General features: G+C 46.8%; 1 protein-coding gene across 1 annotated transcript; it reads right to left on the reverse strand.

Annotated features, from left to right (window-relative positions):
* Positions 1–1,023: 1,023 nt before the first annotated feature.
* Positions 1,024–18,141, reverse strand: CISD2 (CDGSH iron sulfur domain 2). The gene is made up of 3 exons (XM_033160360.1): positions 17,844–18,141; positions 4,348–4,562; positions 1,024–2,026 (listed from the first exon to the last, which is right to left on the reverse strand). Exons 1-3 carry the CDS (start codon positions 17,944–17,946, stop codon positions 1,937–1,939), a joined length of 408 nt encoding a protein of 135 aa, XP_033016251.1. The 5' UTR covers positions 17,947–18,141; the 3' UTR covers positions 1,024–1,936.
* Between the last annotated feature and the right edge of the window lie 634 nt (positions 18,142–18,775).

Raw genomic sequence — 18,775 nt, forward strand, 5'->3', positions numbered from 1 at the left:
GTTTGTTTTCTTCTGAAAGGAAGCTGGCAAACCATGCTACATTTCCAAGTGCTGTTGTCTTATAATAATTCAGAGCAATGCAGAAGAAAATACGGGAGGACTTTTGGCACTAATGGGAGGACTAGAGCACCAGATATACAGTGGTACCTCGCAAGACAAATGCCTTGCACAACGAAAAACCCGCTAGACAAAAGGGTTTTGCGATTTTTAGGTGACTCGCAAGACGAATTTTTCTATGGTCGTGCTTCGCAAGACGGAAATTTCAATGCATTCCTATGGGAATTAAATTCCTATGCATTCCTATGGTCGTGCTTCGCAAGACAAATTTTTCGCAATACGAAACGACTCGCGGAACGAATTAATTTCGTCTTGCGAGGCACCACTGTAAAAGGAACAGTCATTTTCACAAACCAACCTATTTACTAGATAAGTAACAAGCAAAACAGAGGGGTTCAATAGAAATCTACTTTCTGTCCACAGTGGGAATATCTGGGAACAAGTTGGTGGCAGAGGTGAATTTACTTCGCCATTTATTTTCTTATAGGCAATATGTTAGCCAAGGATGCTTCTATCACAGCCTTATTGTCATAAACAGTTTGTATCTAACTAGGTCCAGAAAGCCACTACTAATTGATAATACTGCTTTGGCATTGGGGCAGTAGATGTTCTCCACAGCATAAAAGGTAAAGGTAAAGGGACCCCTGACCATTAGGTCCAGTCACGGACAACTCAGGGGTTGCGGCACTCATCTCGCTTTACTGGCCGAGGGAGCCGGCGTACATGGGGACAGCATGACTAAGCCGCTTTCTGGCAAACCAGAGTAGCACACGGAAACGCCGTTTACATTCCCGCCGGAGCAGTCCCTATTTATCTACTTGCACTTTGACATGCTTTCGAACTGCTAGGTTGGCAGGAGCTGGGACCGAGCAACAGGAGCTCACCCCGTCGTGGGGATTCGAACTGCCAACCTTCTGATCGGCAAGCCCTAGGCTCTGTGGTTTAACCCACAGCGCCACCCGCATCCCACAGCATAAACAGAGCATAAAACCTAATATTGTTTGGAATTCAGATCATGACTGTCTATAACATTATATGGTTGTGCATGGAATTAGGAATTAAGTGTGTGTTGAGATGTACAGGGAGATCAGAACAACATGAGTCTCTTTGGGGAAATGATTCTTGAGTGTGGCATAGATGGGGCTATTCAAACAAATAAGAGTTTAAGACACTCCTTGTTTCAGAAAAATTGGGTTTTTTGTTTGTTGTGAGCAGAAGCCTTAGTCGTTGTTGCTTATACAGGAAAAAATGCCACCTTTCATCCAATATCAGCCGTAAAATGGACTGTGACAGCAATTACATTGTTCTTAGATTTAATTATTTTCAACTGGGCTTATTAACCATTGCCATACTCCTCAAACCAGGTATGCCATAGGCAAGGCCGTCTTCACTTGTGGAAGGACCACAGTGGTAAAAAAAAAATGATGGTGAAACAAAAACGAAATGTCAACAGGATCAAGATAAAACTTCTGTTCCCAGAATTATTTTGTGAAAGTCACAACAGTTAAGCTAGTTTCAGACACATTTAAATCTGTAGTGTAGATGTGCTTATTTTAAGCAGAGAAAGGGTACATACTGTATATGGCGCCTTAACATTTTATTACTGGTTAAATTGCAACTCTGGGAGCGATCATTTTGTTACGAGAGTGAAAACGCACGTACAGTACAAAGATGTTTACAGGGACCATTCTTCGTTAAGTTGGACATGGCTTTTGAGACCATACAAAAAATATTATCACATGTCTATCACAGTCTATAAAACTAAGGTAACCTAAAGAGATATCAAAGCTCAAGTCTACAGTAACTATTAGACTGAAAGCACTACCACGTGGGTATTAAGTGGTCTTCCCGTCAGTCGTGGCTTAGTTAGGGAGGCTTGCTAGACTTCTTTCTTTTTGAGTATTAATGGGCCCACATTATCTCCTGTCGACTCGTTGTGCTTCTTGTGGGAGCCATCACAGACAGGGAACTGAAAAGAAGGCGAGAGAGAAGCAGCTGAATATCTGCATTGATGGTGGGGTGGTAATTATGATTCAGAGAAGCTTTTGGCACAGGAGCCTGGGTCACTCAAAACTAGAACAGAGTACAATCAGCACAGATAAAATGGGATGGCAACCCACAAGCTTAAGTACAGGGACAGAAAAAGATCCGGGCTGAAGGACAATAGTCTAGGCCCAATACCCCAAAATGAAACAATGCATGCCTTAAAATGGTCTCTGTACTTGCTCCATCCATGACGCTGGTTATGAACCATCTAATATTGGTATAGCCAGCCAGTTGCTGCAGGCTACACCTCCAATCATCTCTGGCCACGCTGCCTGATGCTGATGGGAGGGCATAATGCGACCTACTCCAGCCACTTGTAGCTCAAGCTCATACAAACTTAGAACCCCTGGATCCTTCGGCACTTTACAGAGATTTGGTGGGTTGGTTGAGGCTTAAAAGCTGCCAGTGTCAAGTCTCCCTAAAATCTGTTGCTATTCGGTTGCCCGAATTTTGTGACTCCAGCAGTATACAGTCTTCCTTAAAGGATCTTTTCATATAGTATCTACTGCTCCCTTGTTTTACACTAGCCTTCCTCCTCGTTTGTATTCCTAATGCAATAAAATGACAATGCAACATTATTATTAACCAACAGACCAATTCCAACTTCCTGGTGCAATGAGGGTTCTGCGAAGTGGCAAGGCTGCTCAGGGAGGAAGAGGGCAGGCAGACTGGGCCTGATCCCAGCTTTGAGACCAGCACAAACCACAGTTTGGCCTAACCCTAGTAGATGCCCATGAAGTCCATGCAACAGATATATTCTACCCCGTCAATCTTTTTTTGAAGGCATCCTTTCTAACTCCAAAGGATTTAGAATCATCTCCTTGGTGGGGCAGCTTCACAACATATTTGATAGAGTAATGCAGAGGTTTTCAACCTTTTTTAAATTAAATATTTTCTTGATTTACAGAAGTGTGTGCAATGTCTCTCTCGTATTTTTTCCATGTAACATTTTTACAAATCAGTTTTGGTTGTTGAGACATTAGGGAGTGGATGGGTGAGGTGGGGTGACGATGTTTCTATTTTTGGTTTCAGCATTGTTTGTGTAGGTTCTCTGTTGTTCGCTTGTGTTTCTTTGGCGGTGAGAGAGGTCGGGATTGGCGTAGGGTGTGATTGTTCATTTGTGGTTGGCTGTGGTGATCTTTGGTTTCCTGTGTGAGTGGGGTGGGTGGGTGTTTTTGATCAGGTTAGCCATATTGATTTGTATGCTGTCGGTCGATTTTTGTCATTGTCTTGTTGGGCTGTGTGTGTGATGAAGGGGAGCCATACCGGGGTGAAGGTGTCTTCTTCTGTTTGTCCCCGTGTCAGTTTCAGGTTACTGGTTAGTTTTTCTAGTAGGGCTGGTTTTCAACCTTTTTGAGTCCATGGCTCCCCAGGGGCGTAGCTAGCTCCTCCGGCACCCGGAGTGGCGGGGGCTAAGCGGATTGCCCAGGGGGGCGCTACAGTGATCCACCTAGGGGGGCGCCGCTGCAATCTCCCCACGGAGTCCGCCTGGCGGACGTAAGCCCCACACTGACATTTCGGGCAGCGCGGGGCCCCAAGCCACCATGTCACTCCCAGGAGAGACGCGTGGCTTGGTATGCTACAGGCCAGGCCCCGTGGTAAGTACCACCCCCCACGGTGTGCCATTTTGTCACCCCCTCAGGGATGACACCCGGGGCGGGCAGCACCCCCCTTCTTATGCCCCTGCGGCTCCCTTAACCAACTATATTCTTTCTGTGGCACTCCTGTGGGGCTCAGGAGCCCAGTTATGTCACCCCTTGCTTGCAGAGCTGGCAGCCTCTCACCCTTTTCCGAACACCCTCCCTTGTGGAGTGTTCCCTCAGTCTCTTCTCCTCTCCCCTCTCGCTGGGAGGTTGTAGCCAGGGCTGCTGCAGCAAACAGCCATGCAAGCCTTTGGGAGGCAGAGACGCGAGAGGGCATCAGAGGACAGATGGAAGGAAACAGGGACAGAAGCCAGTATTGCTCCGACACCCCTGACCACCATTCAAGGCACTCCAAGGTGCCACGACACATTGGTTGAAAACCACTGGAGTAATGAAACAGATTTGGACATGCATCACTTCTGGAAATGATATGGCAGAAGTAATATGAGAAACAATCTCATATCAATGGAGAAAACTACGGTGTGTAAAAAACACCCATTGCAAAGTTGTGACAATTAATGTAAACAAATTGGTCTGCATAACGTAAGGCAGAAATCACAGTAACCTTGAAGCCACATCTCAAAGCAATAAAAGGACTCACCGTTTTTGAGCGCCAGCACCTGCAATACACTGCCTTCGTGAGACAAAGGTCCTCAATGTTGATTTCGTTCACTACTTTGGGGTTCTCCTTCTGGATCTTGAGATTGATCAAGCTATCCTTCTGCTGCTTCTTCTTGGGGAGGAATGGACGAATAGCAAGGTATCCGAGCAGAGCAAGGACACCCAGGAAAGGCAATAACCGCAGCCATTCTGAAACTAAGCACATACCACCACACGCATGAATGTTACAGAAGGGTGCTCAGCGCCATGAACAAGTTCCAGCATCAACTGCTATCAACGCAGTGCTTTATTACAGAGTGCTTACATTCTAAGAACTTACAAATACCATGCAGAAACTGCTGGAAACGGCCTCTGCATTTTGACTTGACTCCATGGCAGCCACAACACGTAGTCTAAGAACTTGCTGCATTCTGGTTGCCAGGGCAGAGCAGCAATTGCGTCTCAAGAGCAACGGCAGTAGCAGGTAAACTCTTTAAGAATGTAAGAAGATTCTGCTGCATCAGATAAATAACCCATCTAGTCCAGCGTCCTGTTCTCACAGTCGTCAGCCAGATGCTTATGGAAAGCTATAATAGCAACTCTCCATGCCATGTGCTAGGACACCGGTATGTCATAAGGGCACGGTGAGGCTGGATCATCATTTGGAGGCTCCTCTGTGTGACATTAGTCAACGTGTTCTCACTCTCTTCATTTCATTCAATGCTGGCAGCATTCTACACCACCAGCAGTGACAGTATGTGACTGTCCTTGCCTGACTTCCCAAAACTGATGTTATACTTTCTGTCTTTACATTTCCAAGCACAATTCAAAGTGTTGGTGCTGACCTTTAAAGCCCTAAAAGGCCTCGGCCCAGTATACCTGAAGGAGCGTCTCCACACCCATCATTCAGCCTGGACGCTGAGGTCCAGCTCCGAGGGCCTTCTGACAGTTCCCTCACTGCAAGAGGTGAGGTTACAGGGAACCAGGCAGAGGGCCTTCTCGGTAGTGGTGCCCGCCCTGTGGAACGCCCTCCCATCAGATGTCAAGGCAATAAGCAACTACTTGACTTTTAGAAAACATCTGAAAGCAGCCCTGTTTAGGGAAGATTTTAATATTTGTTCGTGTTTTTAATATTCTATTGGGAGCCGCCCAGAGTGGCTGGGGAAACCCAGCCAGATGGCCAGGGTAGTAGTAGTAGTAATAATAATAATAATAATAATAATAATAATAATAATAATAATAATAATTGCAATCACACCAAAGCATATTAGACAGTATTGCCTGTCCTCACAGTGAGGAATATCCATATCATCAACACAGGGAAGAGCAGATGAAATTATGAGGTAGTTAAAGTTGGCTTTGGATTAATTATCCATCTTATGGCTAGCTTTCCTTGCCCATTGACTTCTGACTACTATACAGCAGAATTAGTGAAATAATTCAAAGGCACTTGAAAAAAAAAATAAAGCTCACAGGAGCATACTCTGGTCCCCATGCACAAACAAGGGGATTAAATCAAGGCAGATATAAATGAGTTAGTCTACAATTAAAAACATAGGACACAATTCCCCAGCTTCACTGAAATAAATGGAAGAGGCTCAGCAGGATTTAGGCAAAAGATGCTGATAAAGTATTGGGGCGTATTTTTACCTAGACAGCAATAATATTACTATTGTACTTCTTTATAAAAAGCTGCCTTACACAAAGTCAGACCTTCGGTCGACCAAACTCAGTAGTGTTGTCACTGACTCCAAATTCTCCGGTGTTTCAGGACAGGAGTTTATCCCAGGCACACCTGGAGGTGCTGGGAATTTAACCTGGGGCATTCTCCAATCCAAACATGTGCTCCGTCACTGAGCTATGGCCCACCAAGTTACGTCCCTCAGGGTGGATATATTTGCAAAAGGTTGTGTAATCCTGCCGAATAGAGCTCCCCAAGGATTTCCAGCTCTGCAAATTTTCTTAAAGCGCTATCATGCTCCTTGAAATCAGTCATGGCTTCCCCCAAAAGAATTGTGGGAACTGCAGTTTGCTAAGGATGCTGGGAGCTCATAGGAGACCCCAGTCCCCTTTGCCAGCGCCACAATTTTCCAGAGTGGTTTAACAATAAATCCGTTTTCACAGGGCACTCTGTGCTGCTTTAAATACATAGTGCAGATTGGAGCCTCTGTACTTGAGGGTATGAAATATTCACTTCCTGGGTGGGTAGAACGGGATTCCTTACCTAACTAAATCTTTAATAAGAAAGGCAAGACACAAACGCAAAGCTCTTAGCGCTACGCAGGGTAAGAACGGGCAGTCCAAATGGCAAGTCAAGCTGACCTGAACAAGGACAGAGACAATCTGCGGTTCCCATGGAAGCGGATTCAAATGCAGGCAAATCATATGCTAGAGCAGATGCTTCTGATGTAAGAGAGCTACACTGTGCCACCAAGCACTGCCTATGAGTGGGGGCAAGCTAGCTTTGACCCAATCAGGCCTCCGCCTACCCAATTTCTTTAGGCCATTTATATAGCATTTAATCTCAGTTGTCCCTATGTTGGTGGATCCCAAGCTTTTTAAGGCCACAGCTCCCACCACCCCCGGTTCCGTAAGCCCATCCCCGGTTCCCCCTCCCCGATAAAAAGCATTGCTCAGAATAGCGGGTTGCACGGCCCACCATGGAAATACAAAAAAATAATAATCAGAACACTAATAATGAATGGCAAAACCCAATCAAAACTATTTAGTTCAATTAATTCAACCAAACTGGTGAACTGGATCTGGCCCCTTGCCTTTTTAACACACACACACAGAGAGAGAGAGAGAGAGAGAGAGAGAGAGAGAGAGAGAGAGAGAGAGAGATTATCCAGCTGCTCCCAGGGAGCAGAACAGCCCAATTTGTAAACCCTACGTTGAGCTAATTGTTAACAGGCCAAGGAGAGAAAGGACTCCCCTGCCAGCTCAAGGGGTTCCAAACAGCTGCTTTCCTGACAAACTGGAGGAGCCATAGAAAACTGTCAAGTGTACAAGGGCCTCTGAATGTTACGTTCTTTGAACAGGCTACCTGTCCCAAGCATGCTTCCCAAGAGTTTATGACGACGCTACACAGACCAGAAAACCACCAGGCTTTTCATACTGAACTTTGCACCCTAGCATTTGGCAGAATGAGGCAGCTGCCTCAGGTGGCAGATTACGGGGAGAGGGCAGCAGGGGTGAAGTGCAGAGTAGTGTGTGCTACAGAGCTTGCCCTGCAGTCCCTGAGCAACTCTGGTGTGGTGGAGAAGGTTGTCCTGTCACCAGCGGTGAAGAAAAATGGTACCTGGAAATCTGTAGACGGGGAGAGAGATTTGTCATTTGCTCCAGGCAGCAAAACGTCTTGGGCTGGCCCTGCTCCATGCTTTCCTAATTTTTATTTCAACCATGGGGGAGGGACTTGCAAAAGCACACACATTTTGCTGACCCACAGCATAACTTATACGTGCACAGAAATTGGAAGCACTTCTGATGTATTGAGCATTGAGAAAGCAGTAAAAAATGGTAATGCAATTAATCCTGCATGGCTATTTATACTATAAAACTTTATCTTCCACACCCATGTTTCCTGTTTATACACCTTTTTTGAAGGATAGCATTTGCACCGTTATACCTACCGGTATATAAAAGAAAACACAGGTGACAAATTTTATTTGAGCGAATGGGCTCAGGCAGCAATCCTGGACACACATACCTGAAAAGGTCCCATTGAGCTAAATGGGGCTTACTTCAGAGTAAGCATGCATAGGACTGCACTGTAGGGTGCATTAGATGACTACAAAGCTGAAACTTACCGGTAGTATGTATTTGCCTGGTACGAAGAGACACATTGACCCATTTCATCTTATTTTGCCTTTCAACAAAATCCCCCTTTTAAAGTGCCTTTACTGTAGACCAAAATGGGAGAGGGAAAAAATAAAAGGGTCTTGCTTTGTTTTATAGTGAAAGACAAAAATAGAAAGGGTAATGTGATATAGCAGAAAGGAAATGGTAGGGTTTGGTGTTGTGTTTAAATAAAAATAATAATAATAATCCTGGATAGCTGAACAGCAGTCACACATGGAGACAAACAGATCACTTTTTTCAACTCCACTTTATAACATACAACCTGCTCTTGAAATGCGGCACAAGAGCATAAATCATCACGAAAGTTTTGCCTAATGACAGATTTATTCGCTTGCTGTTCTTTTATTGGCCTCTGAATCGAAAGACTTGCCTCAATGCATTCTGCCTTGTAATATAACAAAAATAAATTTTAAAATAATACTAGGGCAAGTCCAGCTAAGTCCCCCTCCCCAAATAAAATGACGAGGGTGGGGGAATCTGATGGCCTCCAGATGTTACGGAGATCCAGCCAGCATTTCCAAGGGCCAAAGAAGAAGAAGAAGAAGAGTTTGGATTTGATATCCCGCTTTTCACTACCCGAAGGAGTAGCTTTTCACTACCCAAAGAAGATTGCAGTTCTGCTCCAGCAACATGGGGTGGGGGGTGGGGAGGAGACACAGCTTTCTCTTCTCTGCTTTAAATGATTCCCTTTCCGATACTCCTGTATCAAGGAGAAATCAAAAACCCTGAGTTTCCTCACAGGAAGATGTAGCAGTTCATGGTCAGCAACACTATACCAGACATTTTGGGAGTCCATTGTGGACCCCACTTGTAATACATTCGTACCTTGGAAGTCGAACGGAATCCAAAACATTCCAAAACCAAATTGCAGCTTCTGATTGGCTGCAGGAAGCTCCTGCAGCCAATCAGAAGCCGCGGGAGCCGCATCAGACGTTGGGGTTCCAAAAGAACGTTCACAAACCGGAACACTCACTTCTGGGTTTGTGGCATTTGGGAGCCAAAACGTCTGAGTTCCAGGGCATTTGGGATCCAAGGTACGCCTGTACATTCTAAGAATGAGATGAGTGCTTTGTTCTGGGCGGAGCTACACTTCCTGGAACAGGTTTGTAGTCTTGGAATGTTCTGGATTCAAACCTGTCACTGGATTCCCTAGACCAGGGTTTCCCAAACATGAGTCTCCAGCTGTTTTTGGACTACAGTTCCCATCATCCCTGACCACTGGTCCTGCTAGCCTGGGGAGTTCCTATGGCATCTCCCAGCCAGGCACTGAGCAGGGCAATACCTGCATCAAATGACATGCCCTGTTCGACTAAAAACTGCAGAACGGGGAATAACTTAGTTGCCCTGAACATATCATGTCCTATGTAATTTTCTCCTCCTTGGTTAAATAGCCTAAGAGAGGCTAGATAAAACAGGCTGCTGGACTGGGGAGACCCCCTTTGATCCTAGCCAGGCTGCATTGTTAGATCAGGCTCTGGGTTAACAAAGCATTCAAGGTTTTTACCTTGGGCCACTGGAAACCTTAACCACCCTGATTGCTTGGTGGTAATAAGCAGGCCCTTGGAACACAAGAGCAAATCTGAGCGAAAAAGGCAAAGAAATAGGTATCTCTACAAGAGAGACATTGTACTACCTTTGAAAATCTTTAATAAAAATATTTTTTTAAAGAGAAATAGGTATCTCTGAAAACTGCTTTTTTAAAGACAAAAGTGAAATAAAAAATTGTCATCTAGAACACAGCTATTAACTGGGCAGATGAGAGCATTCCATTTCCATCCCTGCATAGCATCATATACCCTTCGCCCCCCACAAAAAAACAGGACAATTGGAAACTCGTTAAGTGATCAGAATTTCATGTCAACATCTGCACAGCATGATAACGGAGGCAATCAAACAAAGATGGACTCCAATGAAAGATCAGAACTGAGCCACAAGGCATTTAAGTGGGAAGAGTGTCGAACAACGGTTAGCGTGGAAATGCCCAAGTTAAGAGCACATTAATAAAATGGAGAGAATACAGCAAACAAAGGTCACCATTATCTAGCAACTGTATAGTTGCAGACTAGTACTTTCTGGCTAGGTTCACAGAAGCAAATGAGCATTATGTGCCTATGACAGACTTTGAAAGCGATCCAATATGCACGTCCAGGTTTTATGCAGATTCAAAACCTACTGCCCAAACTCTGAGGCTGGTGCCGAGTACTCTCTTACAAAGCACTTCATTGGAACAGTGCGATGGACCTGGTGACATTGCTACGAAGTGATGTGCACTTTGCAACCTCCCAAAATAGGATGGCAGGGAAATGATGAAACGTTATCTTTCATCTTGCTGATTGTCATGCCAAGAAAAAAATTAAGAGGATCTTACACATATACCCACACGCTTTTAATAGGCCTATGGAAACTGCAATGATGGTACCCTACCAAAGGTACCTGACTATGTTTTTGGGAATCACTAGTGCAACCCCTAGTGAAACCCCTAGTTGAGGCTCCAGTACTTTGGCCACCTCATGAGAAGAGAAGACTCCCTAGAAAAGACCCTGATGTTGGGAAAGATGGAGGGCACAAGGAGAAGGGGACGGCAGAGGATGAGATGGTTGGACAGTGTTCTTGAAGCTACTAACATGAGTTTGGCCAAACTGCGAGAGGCAGTGAAGGATAGGCGTGCCTGGCATGCTCTGGTCCATGGGGTCACGAAGAGTCGGACACGACTGAATGACTGAACAACAACAAAGTGGAACCCCGTTACATAATTTTGTTACCAAGTTTTGCTTGGCTGGCTAGAACTGGAGTCAGAGACCGAACAGTGAATTAGCAGTGCAATCCTACATCTCTCTATTTGGTCAAAAGAAGTCCCATACAGGCCATAGCAAGTGCAATATAAGATTATAGCCTCAGCCAGGGTGGTCCAACATGCATCCTTTTGTGACCCTTGATGCTCTGGCCCCTTCAGCCCTCACCCTGCCTTCCCAAAGCCAAGTAAGCAAGATGCTGGGCTTTGGGAAGGAGGCATGACAGGGCCCTAGAGTCCTCTATCCTCCTTCCCAAAGCTTTTCCAGCTATGGGAAGAAAGTAGGTCTCTAGGACCCTGGCCAGAGCCTCCCACCTCCTTCCCAAACCCCAGCAACTTGCTTATCCAGCTCTGGCCTGGCTCCCCCACTCCCTCCCCCCACGACAAGGCAGTATGCAGCCCACAGGTTCCATGTCAAAGTACTCTTGCAGCACACTTGGTATGAAAAGTTGGACCATGAACCTTTTGCCTGGCCTAGCAAGTCAATTAGCACCTTAAGGCAAATACAGACAAGAAAGTGGAAGGACTGTGGTTTTAATGCTTTGTCTGCAAAGTGTCTTCACAGGGAGTCAGGTCTAAGTTCTCCTGACTCCAGTCGTGGACACACTGCAGAGAACAGATAAACTCTCTAGCTGTAATGCCACCAGTTTAATCAATTATACCGGCCTTAAAAAGCACAGTCATCATGAGGCTGAAGTGTATGTTACAGCAGAATTACTGGGGATAACAACAGGAACTGAAAGAAGGAAGACATCTCAACTGGAATGCAATGCAATGCTGAATTATTGGCAAATTCTTTACTTAGTGCTGCTTTACTTAGTACCAGCAGTATTTAGGGGAAATTATTATCTCTTGGGGATGTCCAAAAGTTCCTTCTGTTGAAACCGAGCACCAATTTCCAAGGGTTAAAAAGGGGGGGTGGAAGTACTATGGAACCAGATCATGATTAAAACTGATTTCTCATGCAAAGAGAACCCAAGTTTGTGCCACATAATTTCTCTGATACGTTGCTGTGTAAGCCTCAGGAGACATGATGCGAGCCATGGGGAAAGCACTCACCTGTGAAAGGGCTCCGTGTGCCTGCTGTCCTGTTTAAACATGCTTTTCCTATATGCAGGGCTAGACTCGTGCAACCTTAGTATGCCAATGGCGTATCTAATGAAATGCAGAAATGAAATGCTGCTTGAATATGACCAGCACACATAGTAGGCATATTCAAAGGAGATGTAAGCCACACAAAACTCTTACATTTACCTGTAAGTGCATCCAGTTGGCTCACTGGCCACAAAAGCTTATGCCACGATAAACGTGTTGTTCTTTAAAGGTGCCACAAGTCTCTTTGATGGATTCTGCTGCAAGTGACTCATGTGGGTACCACCTTGGAAATTGCTTTTCCTGCAGCTCACATCATCTCTAAATCAAGCTATGGTCATGGTAGGGCAGTCTTGCATTTTTACAAACTACTTCTGCTCCAGTCAATCCCCACATCACCATGTTATCCTTAAGGCAGGGACATCTCTGGACAGAGCAAGGAGTTACTATTCGCTGTCTTGCTCCACTGAGACGAGGACTGAGGGACAGCTATTGAGCTATTGCTCTTGGAAAAGACAGTGAAACTGGAATAATTTGGAGCCAAAGCACCTAGTTATGCTGACCACAGGGGCACTGGCAATAATGAGTTCTGAGAAATGTGATTAGAGGCATTCACCTCAATATAGTTAACTGAGACTAGGCATTTTGATCGTATTAAGCCATTAGCTGCAATGGCTGCCAGTCTGCATGTGGGCCCAATTTAAAGGGCTCATCTTGACCTTTAAATCCCTGAAAGATCACCTACTTTCAAGTTGACCTGCCTGAAACTTATGAGATTCTGTCCCATGCGTCCCTGCAAATTGAAGTGAAGGGAGTGTCTACTAGGAAGGGGGTCTTCTCTGTGTGAGATTTGCAGTCAAGCCTAACAATGCTAGTTAGTATGTGAAGGGGTTAAGGACCACTGAGTTCTAAATTAGTAGAGTGGGCTCAGTGATGTCACATCCCCTCTTCTCCAAAGAGGAAGCAGGGCTTGTTTCCTGTTCCTTACTCTCTCACACACACGCTGCATGGAATAGAGGCAGACGTGCCTTAACTTAGCTCTCTGTGGCTGCCTTGTTGTTGTTGTTGTTATCTAAGAGCATTTACCTGCAGTTTATCGTTGCTACCATCCCAGTCCCCATGGCCAACAGGGTCACCTCACTATGCTGGCACCCTAGCTGCAAGCACTCTAGGTGGGTTGGCTCTTCAGCAGGCCAGGCACCCCAGTCAGTAACAAGCCCCGTTGTTTGTGGCTGAGCTTCAGCAGATATCCAGGGAGGCCAACCAAGAACTGAATGGTGCCCAGAAACAGCCAGTGGTACAGTGGTACCTCTAGTAACGAACTTAATTCGTTCCAGAGGTCCATTCTTAACCTGAAACTGTTCTAAACTAGAAACGGGCTTTCGCTAAGTCTTGATGTCGCTGCACTGCCAGCACACAATTTCCGTTCTCATCCTGGGGCAACTCGAGGTAACTCTTCCAGGTTAGCGGAGTTTGTAACCTTAAGTGTTTGTAATGTGAGGCGTATGTAACTCGAGGTACCACTGTAGTGGCTAGAGTGCTGGACTAGGACCTGGGAGACCAGGGTTCAAATCCTCATTTGGTCATGAAGCTCACTGGGTGACCTTTGGCCAGTCACAACCTCTCAAGCTAACCTACCTCACAGGGCTGTAATGAGGATAAAATGGAGAGAAGGAGGAAAACCATGTACACCACACCATGAAAGTTGGAGTAGAAATGTAGTAGTAGCAATAACAATAATTAGTAGCAGTTGTAGTAGATAAGAGAGGAACAAATGGGGCAATACAGAAAAAATAATGGCTCTGACAAGGCTCCACTGAATTTGCAAATTCATTCATATGATACCGGACAGCTTACAACAAAATATTGAAAATGGAAGATATAATAATGGTTTTTAAACTACAAAAGTAAAAAAATGGGGCAGTCAAAATGTCCACACACAACAAGTACGTGGTGTTTTACAAAGAAGAGGCAATATAAAAGTCCCCTGAGCGTTCCAAACTGACGAATGATATTACAGGAGTGACTCTGTAGCTCAAGTCAGGATGGGCATGCAAAACAACATTCCCTGTTTACTCAAGGCCTTCCGCCCACCCTGGAGCCTTCGAGTTGTGCCCAGCCCGATGAACTGGTTTTAACCCCATTAGCCATGTACGTACAGCCTTCACAGCTGCTCTATTTATGCAACCTGAAGCCTATTTTTTTTCCAGAACCTTTAGATTTATTAGCTAGTTCAACCTGCAAATTGTTCATAGCCAGAGGGGAGATGTAAAAACATCAGAGATAACAGGGAAACTGCTGTACAGTACGTCGACTTAGAAAAATTCCTCTGACTTATAAAGGCTCCAGCTTTGTGGGGAGGTTTTAGTGAGCAAAACAAGAGGATAAAAATAAATAAATCACGCAATTTTAGGTGGCCGCATTCACATTTCCGTGGTTGCATCTGTAAAATACACTTGGGGAGCCAGGTGTAGGGAATACAGCTTCTCTGGTGACAAGGAGCAGATGTAGCAGCAGAGAGAGGACAAGGCATTTGCCTCTCCTCTCCAAAGGGAGAGATACAGTAACAACTTTCACTGGGGTGGTTGTTTGAAATTGTTGCAAGCTTTAAGCACCTGCCAGATCAGGCCAATGGCCGATCTAGTCCAGCATCCTGTTCTCACAGTGGCCAGACAGATTGTCTGTGGGAAGGACCTGAGCACAACAGCACTCTCCCCACTTCTGATTCCCAGAAACTGGAGTTCAGAGGCATACTCCATCTCCTCTTCTCAAAGCACAGGCCTCTGAAGGTGAGAGACAAGAGAGAAAGTGCTGTCACATGACATTGAAAGCTTGCCCTATACCAGGGGTCAGAAGAAGAAGAAGAAGAAGAAGAAGAAGAAGAAGAAGAAGAAGAAGAAGAAGAAGAGGAGGAGGAAGAGGAGGAGGAGGAGTTTGGATTTGATATCCTGCTTTTCACTACCCGAAGGAGTCTCAAAGCGGCTAATATTCTCCTTTCCCTTCCTCCCCCACAACAAACACTCTGTGAGGTGAGTGGGGCTGAGAGACTCCAGAGAAGTGTGACTAGCCCAAGGTCACCCAGCAGCTGCATGTGGAGGAGCGGAGACACGAACCCGGTTCACCAGATTACGAGTGTACCACTCTTGACCACTACACCACACTGGCTCTTTTTCAGCAGGGGACCGGTCCACAGTCCCTCAGACCTTGGGGGGGGGGACTATATTTGGGGGGGGGGGGAAATGAACAAATTCCTATGCCCCACAAATAACCCAGAGATGCATTGAAAATAAAAGGACACATTCCGCTCATGTAAAAATACGCTGATTCCCGGACCGTTCGTGGGCCACATTTAGAAGGTGATTGGGCCGCATCCAGCCCCCGGGCCTTAGTTTGGGGACCCCTGCCCTATACTGAACTGTGTGCAGAGGAGTGTGACTAAGATAGATTAAGGGTCTGGAAACCCAGACTTAGGAGGAACAGTTGAGGAAGCTGGGCATGTTTAGCCTGGAGAAGAAGAGACTGGGAGGAGATATAATAGCCATCTTCAAACATTTGAAGGAAGGGCTGTCATGCGGAAGATGGAACAGACTTGTTTCTGCTGCTCCTGAGGGTAGGACCCGAACCAATGGATTCAAACTGTGAATCCTGCATTGCAGGGAGATGGACTAGCCAGCTCCATCAGGCGCCCTCTGCCCTCAACTGTCATCTGGGGCTCAGCCATTAGATTTCCTCAGTAGGAGAGATAGGAAACAGGACACATTTCATCAGCTTTGCTGGAGCCCCAGCTCCATTGGGCACCTATTGCCCCTAGACATTAAGGGGACAACTGTTTAGAAATTGGTGCCTGAGTTGTTGTTTTTCCTCCCCCTCTTCCCTCCCAGCCCCTTTTCCCTTGTGTGTTGTTGTTTTCAGATTGTAAGTCTGCATGCATACATAATTCTTTCATGTTCTCAGCTACTCAGATTTGCTGTGTTAAGACACATGTGGAAAAAGTAAAAAAAAAAACCAACAACTTTTTTTTTTACCACCATGACTATGAGCACAAAAAGATAATGGGTATCAAGGAGTTACTGTTTTGAATTAAACAATATTGTATGTACACACTAAGGGCATTTTCATTCAGAATATAATGTGATGTGTCTGCACAGTCCTATATGGAGTTAAGTAAGCCTAGACCCACCGAAATATGGAAAATTGGCTTCAGTGTGCCTAACTTTGCACAGGATTGCAGCCTTACTTCAGAGCAAGTTCCATTGGCCAGAACTTTTATGTAAACAGACCTCTCTCTGTGTGTGTGCATACCCTGTATCACTATATTAAGTAAACTAACATGAATTAGAGACAGGTCTCCTCTTCTGGGGAGTTTTCTATTCTATGTGACTATCATTCAAACATGCATAACAGAGAGTGAAAGCACCCACCCTTTAGGTCAGGCATGTCCAAAGTCTGTTTCGGGAGCCTAATGCGGCCCGCCAGTCGATTTAATCCGGCCCCTGTGGCAGTTTATTTTCTGGGGCAAAATCCTAACAAAAGCTCAACAACTTCATTCAATCCTAAAAAAGTAGGTCAACAACTCTGGTCGGCCCTTACACATGTTCATTTCATGAAATCTAGCCCTCTTTGAAAAAAAGTTTGGACACCCCTGTTTTAGGTGTAAAAGCCTTTAAAGTCCTAAAGGAAAGCAAAAGGGGGGGGGGACTATAGGACCAGCCCAAGACATTCTGCTGCCTGAGGGGAAGGCAAGATGGCCGTGCCATTTGATGCACAAAAGCCCACCAGAATGGAAGTGGAATCTTCAACACAGGGCAGCAGCAGCATCTGCTCCTCTATCCTGCAAACACCTCTATCCTGCAACACCTCACCACCACAACCACCAATTTCCTCAAAAGCACTTGGTGTCTGAGGCAAGTAACAGCACTGTAGCTCAGTGCCCGCCCAAGTCATTTTGGCACCTGAGGTGAACCCCAAAATGGTGCAAGGGAAGGAAGTTACACCAGGAGCAAGCAGGGAAGGAAGATTAACATCAGAATCTGCTGTCCCTGTGGATCCTGTCATCTGAGGTGGTTGCCTTTCCTGGCCTCAGAACTACAGAACCGTAGAGTTGGAAGGAACCCCGAGGGTCATCTAGTCCAACCCCCTGCAATGCAGGAATCTCAACATGGCATGGGTGGGTAGGCCTTGCTCTTGCCTCAAGAGAGGGCAGGTCCTGGAAAGCATAATTTGAAAAAAGGGAACTGAAGAGCCTAGGGCGCATTTGAAGCAGGATGATCAGAGGGGAAGGATGAATGGGGGAAACGCGCACGTGCAGTTAACAGCGCAGCCCTACCGACCTTAACGCGGAAGTAAGCTCCATTATGCTCAGTGGGGCTTACTCCCAGGTAAGCCTGCAAGGGACTGCGCTTTAAAAGAAAGGCTTATTCTGAAGCACTGAGATCTGCAGTTGGGAGAAAGTTGAAACCAAAATACGCGCGCGGGGCATAACGAGTTTTGCAGCGCGATCCAGAACGCATCTACTCAGAAGTAAGTCCCGGGGCGTTTGGAGGGGCGCAGTTCCTAGCCTTTCCCTTTCCACCTTCCAGGGGAAAGCGTTTAAGTCAACTCGAGTGTTTCGTCTCTGCGCCTCCACCGCCCACTTCCCAGGAAGATGAGCAAAGACTCGCACGGAAGTTTGACGAGCAGAAAGCGCAGATCCCGACCCTCCGGCTCTCCCCACCGCCGCCCCCCCCCCGACCCAAGAACCCTGCCCCCCGAACCTGTCAGCCTGAGGAAGCCGCCGACGCTCTCGGGCAGCGGGAGGCGCTTCAGGTAAGCGGGCAGCTGCACTTTAATGATGCGAGCCAAGCTGTCCAACACCATGGCGCTGCAGGGCTGGGGCGGCGCTGCTGGCGGCAGGCGGTGCGCCGTCGAGGGCAAGCGAGCGAGCGAGCGAAGGAGAGTTGGGCTGCGCTGGGGCCGCTACTCGGCTACCTGCCCCTCCCGCGGTTAACTTTGCATGCCCGCCTCGACTTTGCCCTCCTGCTCCTCCTCCTGAAGCTGCTCCCGTCGCAAGTGGCCCCCCCCTTCCCGCCGACGGAGCATGCGCGCACGCGGCCGTGCCGGCGACGAACCCAGCGCGGACCGGAAAAAGAGGGAGCGGGGAGGGGGGTGGGCTGGCCTGAGCCGGGTCTCTCCGGGGGGCGGTGCGCTGGGCAGGCGCGCGGAGCCAGGGCGGAGCAGACGGGGCTCCCTCTCCGGCACCGCCTTGCAATAGGCCTACGATGCAAGCCCTGAATCCCGGAGGGGGGGGGAGGAGAGAGATTCAAGATTTGTTATGCAAGGAGGGGCGGAGGTTTTGAAGGAAAAAGCCCCGCCTGGATCTGAAGAGGTTAGGGACGCCCTTGTCCGACGTTGCTGGTGCTCGGGCACATGCATGATTAGGCTTTCCCACCGGCCGGGTGCCTAGAACTTGGAAACTGCAAATCGGCGACATGGGAATACAAGTTGTACCTTTTCAATACCAGGCGAACCTACCCACGACACATGGGCGTAGCCAAGGAGGGCAGGGAGGGGCAGCTGCCCCCCAAGTCAATAAAAATACTTAGCAAACTGAGGTTCGCCTCCCCCCCGTAACAAAAGGCCTGCGCCCCCCACCCAACAAAAATCCTGGCTATGCCCGCGTTTCAAATAATTTTAGCCCCCATTTAAA

The sequence above is a fragment of the Lacerta agilis genome, chromosome 9, assembly GCF_009819535.1.
Source record: "Lacerta agilis isolate rLacAgi1 chromosome 9, rLacAgi1.pri, whole genome shotgun sequence".
Classification (NCBI taxonomy): domain Eukaryota; kingdom Metazoa; phylum Chordata; class Lepidosauria; order Squamata; family Lacertidae; genus Lacerta; species Lacerta agilis.

Excerpts from the sequence above, each read along its gene's own strand:
- CISD2 (XM_033160360.1), bottom strand. The coding sequence starts at position 17,946 with ATGGTGTTGGACAGCTTGGCTCGCATCATTAAAGTGCAGCTGCCCGCT. Across the intron at positions 4,563-17,843 it reads CGGCTTCCTCAGGCTGACAG|TTTCAGAATGGCTGCGGTTA; the intron begins GTTCGGGGGGCA and ends GTATGTGCTTAG. Across the intron at positions 2,027-4,347 it reads GGTGCTGGCGCTCAAAAACG|TTCCCTGTCTGTGATGGCTC; the intron begins GTGAGTCCTTTT and ends CCTTCTTTTCAG.